The sequence below is a fragment of the Thalassophryne amazonica genome, chromosome 8 (genome assembly GCF_902500255.1).
Source record: "Thalassophryne amazonica chromosome 8, fThaAma1.1, whole genome shotgun sequence".
NCBI classification, from domain to species: Eukaryota; Metazoa; Chordata; class Actinopteri; order Batrachoidiformes; family Batrachoididae; genus Thalassophryne; species Thalassophryne amazonica.
Genome location: NC_047110.1, coordinates 58335387 through 58342238, shown reverse-complemented (window position 1 = coordinate 58342238; position 6852 = coordinate 58335387). Strand labels below are relative to the sequence as shown.

General features: G+C 39.0%; 1 protein-coding gene across 3 annotated transcripts; it reads left to right on the top strand.

The window, feature by feature from the left end:
* On the top strand, positions 1-6470 carry LOC117515102 (transmembrane protein 80-like). 3 transcript variants are annotated; one of them, XM_034175611.1, is made up of 5 exons: positions 1-15; positions 146-407; positions 2882-2974; positions 4776-4977; positions 6124-6470. In XM_034175611.1, exons 2-5 carry the CDS (start codon positions 392-394, stop codon positions 6134-6136), a joined length of 324 nt encoding a protein of 107 aa, XP_034031502.1. In that variant the 5' UTR covers positions 1-15; positions 146-391; the 3' UTR covers positions 6137-6470. The 3 variants fall into 3 exon arrangements, with proteins under 3 accessions (XP_034031502.1, XP_034031500.1, XP_034031501.1); XM_034175609.1 differs by having other exon boundaries at positions 146-425; XM_034175610.1 differs by lacking the exon at positions 1-15 and having other exon boundaries at positions 108-425.
* The last annotated feature ends 382 nt before the right edge of the window (positions 6471-6852 follow it).

Below are 6852 nucleotides of genomic sequence, written 5' to 3'. Positions count from 1 at the left end.
CGATTCCCAGAGCAAGTATGTGGACGCGTTGCTATGGTTTCGGAATTATTAAAAATGAAAAGTAAAACAATTTTCAAAACATGAACGTTATGTGTTTCTGGTCATGTAAGTAGTTAATTTTTGTGCTCTCTCTCTCCCTCTCTAGGAAGATCTCACGGAGTAATATCCTTTTTAATCGTTTAATGTCATTAAAAGCAGCACGTACAGCAGAAAAAACGTGACCTGGAGTCGTGTTGACCCACAGAACAGATGTCTGTTTCTGTCACAGCGTAATGATGAGTGATAATATTAATATTCTTAACTGTGCGTCCAGTTTGTATCGCTTCTTTTCCAGCTCGTCCTCTTTTTGACGTCAGTCTACTTTGTTTTTTACTTTTTGTCGACTCTCAGCATGATCATCTACAAGAGTGTGTGTTTTAGCACAGGTTATAACATCCAGAAACATTCGTTTCAACTCAGGTGAAATGAAATAATCCAGATGTGCTTGTACTGCAGACATCAGCTTTAATTCAAGGGTTTAACAAAAAAATTACCGTTTGGAATTACAGCCATGTCAATACATAGCCCATCCAGTTTCAGATCTATACATAAGTTGACAAATATTCACAAGTTAAATATCATGATTTAAAACAAAAACTCCAGATAATCATTTTTATAGCTAGCTTACTTTAGATATCAGGGGATGTCTATAAAATGGCTGTATTTCATAAATGGTTAATGTGGTATTTTTATTATACCCCTTGAATTAAAGTTGAAAGTCTCCAGTACAAGCACACATCGATTGTTTCACTTCAACTCCATTGTTTAAAATTGTGTCACTGCCCAAATATTTACAGTGCATCTAGAAAGTATTCAGAGATTCACTTTTTCCACATTTTTTAATGCTACAGTCTTATTCCAAAATGGATGAAGTTCTTTTTTTCCCGTAAAATTCTATCCATAATGACAATGTGAGCTATGAATACTTTCAGGATGCACTGTATTGACCTGACTGTGTGCATCATGGATAGAATGTCAGTTCATCAAAGAGCTAATACGCAGAAACAAATATATATTTATTCCTGAAATAACAGTGTTCTTGCTTCCTTGCTGTCCTCTGCACTGTAAACCACAAAAGGCAGAGAAACACAAATGATAAATAAAGATTCAGTAATCATATGAAGACATGAATTATGTTATGGGAAATTTAGAATGTGCAACTCCCCCCCCCCCCCCCCCCATAATATATTTCATATGAACAGATGGATTATGTTGAGGGATATTCAGAAAGTGCTAAGATTTTGGTTTTTTATGTGCTAAATAAAGTATAGTAATAGTATAAAATAAATATAGTATAGAATCACCGGCCTCGGAGGATGTTTATTCAGTTGTTTAATTTTGTAGAAAAAAAGCAGATCACAGACATGACACAAAACTGAAGTCATTTCAAATGGCAACTTTCTGGCTTTAAGAAACACTATAAGAAATCAAGAAAAAAGATTGTGGCAGTCAGTAACTGTTACTTTTTTAGACCAAGCAGAGGAAAAAAATATGGACTCACTCAATTCTGAGGAAACAATTATGGAATCACCCTGTAAATTTTCATCCCCAAAACTAACAGCTGCATCAAATCACATCTGCTCGTTGATATTGACCCTATCCCATGACATTGACCCTATGTGTCTTTTTGCAAGGAATATTTTCACAGTTTTTGCTCTATGGCAAGATGCATTATCATCTTGAAAAATGATTTCATCATCCCCAAACATCCTTTCAATTGTCCAAAATATCAGCGTAAACTTGTACATTTATTGATGATGTAATGACAGCCATCTCCCCAGTGCCTTTACCTGACATGCAGCCCCATATCATCAATGACTGTGGAAATTTACATGTTCTCTTCAGGCAGTCATCTTTATAAATCCCATTGGAACAGCACCAAACAAAAGTTCCAGCATCATCACCTTGCCCAATGCAGATTCGAGATTCATCACTGAATATGACTTTCATCCAGTCATCCACAGTCCATGATTGCTTTTCCTTAGCCCATTGTAACCTTGTTTTTTTCTGTTTAGGTGTTAATGATGGCTTTCGTTTAGCTTTTCTGTATGTAAATCCCATTTCCTTTAGGAGGTTTCTTACAGTTCGGTGACAGACGTTGACTCTAGTTTCCTCCCATTTGTTCCTCATTTGTTTTGTTGTGCATTTTTCGATTTTTGAGACATATTGCTTTAAGTTTTCTGTCTTGACGCTTTGATGTCTTCCTTGGTCTACCAGTATGTTTGCCTTTAACAACCTTCCCATGTTGTTTGTATTTGGTCCAGAGTTTAGACACAGCTGACTGTGAACAACCAACATCTTTTGCAACATTGCGTGATGATTTACCCTCTTTTAAGAGTTTGATAATCCTCTCCTTTGTTTCAATTGACATCTCTCGTGTTGGAGCCATGATTCATGTCAGTCCACTTGGTGCAACAGCTCTCCAAGGTGTGATCACTCCTTTTTAGATGCAGACTAACGAGCAGATCTGATTTGATGCAGGTGTTAGTTTTGGGGATGAAAATTTACAGGGTGATTCCATAATTTATTCCTCAGAATTGAGTGATTCCATATTTTTTTCCTCTGCTTGGTCTAAAAAAGTAACCGTTACTGACTGCCACAATCTTTTTTCTTGATTTCTTATAGTGTTTCTTAAAGCCAGAAAGTTGCCATTTGAAATGACGTTAGTTTTGTGTCATGTCTGTGATCTGCTTTTTTTCTACAAAATTAAACAACTGAATGAACATCCTCTGAGGCCGGTGATTCCATAATTTTTGCCAGGGGTTGTATAAGCCATACACCTCTGGTGATCTAAAGGTTCTGACCTGCTGCTTACTTATACTGACTATGTCTGCTGTCTCAGGCTACGTGCTGAGCTACCCTGATGCCACCCTGGCCTGTGATGTCTGCCTGCTGTTCCTGCTGGCTGCTCTGGAGGCTCTGCGTCTTTTCTTTGGTGAGACAAAACAGTCGCATCACGACTGATGCTGGAGCTTACTTTTCTTACAAACTTGCTGCCTCTGCAGATATGCTGAAAACACTAAGACAGAAGCTGTGCAATGTTGGCTTACTTAATTAGAAACTGCACTTTTTTCATTGAAATGACAGTTTTGTGACTTTGAACCAGTTTCAACACACTGGAGGCAATTTTTGTTTTGAAATGTTTGGAAAGGTTTTAAGTTGGTGCTCATCCTACAGTTAGAACCATGTACTGCATGAAATACAGTGAAAGTTGGAATGTGACTCATGGTAAATGGACTGCATTTATATCACGCTTTTCCATCTGCATCAGACGCTCAAAGCGCTTTACAATAATGCCTCACGTTCACCCCGATGTCAGGGTGTTGCCATACAAGGCGCCCACTACACACCGGGAGCAACTAGGATTAAGGACCTTACCCAAGGGGCCTTAGTGATTTTCTGGTCAGGCTGGCATTTGAACCAAGGATTCTCTGGTCCTCTGATCCTCTGGTCCTCTGATCCTTTGGTCAAGTCCAACACTTAACCACTAGACCATCACCTCCCCCAAATGATTCAAACTAATGATTCAAAATGGAGCAAACTTTTGAACCCTGAGGTTTTTTGCATCAGATCAGTTTGGAGTGTTAACCTTGATTTTTTGACTTCCTGGATTGTTTTTGCACTTTGAATTGAAAATTTTTCTGTATGTAACATGAAGTAAATCTGAAACCAAGACATCCTAGTGTTGTAGAGAGATACAAAGAAGATGTTTTTTTTCTTTTGAAAACAAAACATTAAATAGAGCCTCTCCCGTGTGCCTTGTGGCAAACTGAATCTGAAAATTCACGTCTTCTTTTACAACAAAGTCTGTCTTTGCACCACTGCGCCATGAAGCTGTGTCTGTTGAAGCAGAAGACAAAACAAACTCTATGCCCAGTTCATCCAGTCACATCCACGGAAGCTTGTAACTCCTTTATGGTTGTCAATAGTGTCTGAGAAGCTTCCTTTACTAGTCTCTTTGTTTTTGAAGTGAGCCTCCTACATCCATCCATCTATCTTTCCATTTTCTAAACCTGCTTCCTCCAGTTAAGGGTCACGAGTCACCATTTCACTTAACCTCCATGTGTTTAGAAGTGGGGTATGGGGGCAGAGCACCCTGAGGGAACCCACATAAACATGGGGAGAACATGCAGACTCCATACCGAAAGGATCAGGTGGGAAGAGAACCTGGGACCTTCTCGCTGTGCTAACCACTAAGCGCCACTGTGCTGTCCCAAGCCTGCTCTAACCAGAACTATTGTGCACAAACAAACAGTTTTTATTTGCTACTGACTGATTTGAATGAACTCCAAGAGATATTCTGTAACTTACAAATGTCTTTGTATCTCAGTAACTTATCTTTAAAAGTGATGATTTAGTAGTGGTGTTGTAAAGGGTTTGCACACTTGTGCTGATTTTTGCACCGACATTCTGCTTCGGGGCGTAGATTTTGACTGTCATCTTTATAAAGTATTTTTGATTGTTTATAAGCGTAAACACTCTCCCTGTCAACATAGACATAATGCAAGTATTGAAAGGTGATACATTTTTTAATCATCTGACATTTGAATGATGTTGTATAGGGGCTGTTCTCACTTAAGTTGTACTATAGGTACATCGTTGGCTAATGCATATTTAACTTCAACCCAACCCTGTTCACGCGCACTGCCGGCTTGCCTGGTGGTGCAATATGCACTGCCGCCAAAGCAGTTAATTTCTACTACCTTTGATCATATGTTCTTATCTCGTGTCTGCAGGTGTGAAGGGCAACCTCATGGAGGAGAACAGCTATGTTATAGCTAACCTTTTCCTGACAGGAACAACCATCGTGCTGGCAGTCTACTACCTGGCCTGGCAGGCCTACGTGCTGCGCGCTGATGCTATCATCAGTAGCATCTTGCTGGTTGCCTACGGCCTGAGCGGACTGCTGGCTTCCATCACTGTAACCCGTTTTGTCAGGTCAGCTCCACTTTTATTTAAAGTGTCGTATATGTTGACAAAACTGATCCACAGGCCGGTAACGTGACAACACCTCATTTCAAATAAACATAACCTACTTTATCGTCAGATGAGGAAGCTGGCCTTCATTTCATGCTTCATCTGACTGATTGACACGATATTTTGAAGTCATTAGAGTCTATTAGGTTTGTATTGAATGGCCTGACTGTAGCAAGCTTTCATTTTGTCCCCTCCTTTGTTCATGAATGAAATCAAGCCTGGTTCCCTTTACGATTTGTTTAAATGATTAATATGGGTGGCATTCATTAGACATTGTATACTTGTGCAGTGTTGTCACATCCTGATATTTTCCTCTCAAAGTAAGATACAAGGAAAATATCCAATCTCCTTTTGTAAAGCAATCACTGTTTTTTTTTTTCTGTTGGAGGCTACAGAGACATAGGCTTATGTAACTTTCATTTTGTGAGTGTAAAAATGTAGCTTTCATTTTACTGCATAACTGTTTGACAGAAGACTGTAATGGCTCCAGGTTCACCTTTAATTTATAGGGGGGTTTTTTTTACCCTCAGCCAGATAAATGTACATTTGGCCTGTATTTTGTACATGTTCAAATGGTATTTAAAAGTAAATATTGCAACTGTTAGAAAACTATAACTTTTGGCACATACAGTACACAAAGGTTTCATGAAGAAAATCATTGATTTTCTACTAACTCAGTGAAACACATGCATTAGTTGCCGATCACACACGGGCCTTTAGCCTTCACCTAACAGGTTAAGTTTTGTTGATGTTTGTTTGTTGGATTTTAACACAATATCTCAAATATATAACATGATGTTCAGGAAACCCGTTTGATCTGGCTTTGAATGCAACTACTTACATTTTACAAATCCAAATATGGATGCAGAACCCAAACTTTATGCTCGACATTGACAGATGAGTTGTTTTGGACTTGGCAGAAGTATGCAGTCTGTCTATCTCATCAGACTTTTTAATGCTCTGCCAGTGTGCATAGAATTCCACTTATTTGCAAGGATGGTTTCAGACTTACGTTGCTCTGCAAAGTCTTTTGTCTCATATGCATCAGTTATGTTGAAGTGTAGCTTAATGTAGTAATATTTATGTTTGTTTTGTTTTTTCTTTCAGTGCTTATTCATGAAGACATCATCTCTTCATCTTCATCTTGTATGCTACAGTGCACATCCCGGCACATCTGCACATCGTTCCTTTGACCAGTTAATAACATCACAGTATTTTTTTTAAAGTTGGAACTATATGACTCATTGCAATTATTGACCCATTGTTTTCATAACACAATTTGTATGAAACTTAAAATGTGACCACAATTTGTGGATTGATGGACCATTTAATCTGTCACATAAGGATCTCTCAGGGAATTAATGTTGTTGGAAGTTAGGATCCATGAAGACAGATTGATTTTTAAAATCCTTTTCTGTATATATTTAAAATATTAAGAATAAAAGCAGGATTTTTTTTAAAAATATGTGCTTCTCTTACTTACCCAGATTAATACTGGACCACATTTATTGGGTTTTATGTGCATGCACCTGTTGTCCAGTAGAGGGCAGACGTGTATTGATAAATAGTGATACAGATTTTAGCACCCATTTCTAGTCCACACTCACTCACTCATCTTCAACCGCTTTTCAGGTTCGGGTCACGGGGGCAACAGCTCCAGCAGGGGACCCCAGACTTCCCTTTCCTGTGCCACATTGATCACCTCTGACTGGAGGATCCTGAGGCGTTCCCAGGCCAGTGTGGAGATATAATCTCTCCACCTAGTCCTGGGTCTTCCCCAGGGTCTCCTTCCAGATGGACGTGCCTAGAACACCTCCCTTGGGAGGCGCCCAGGAG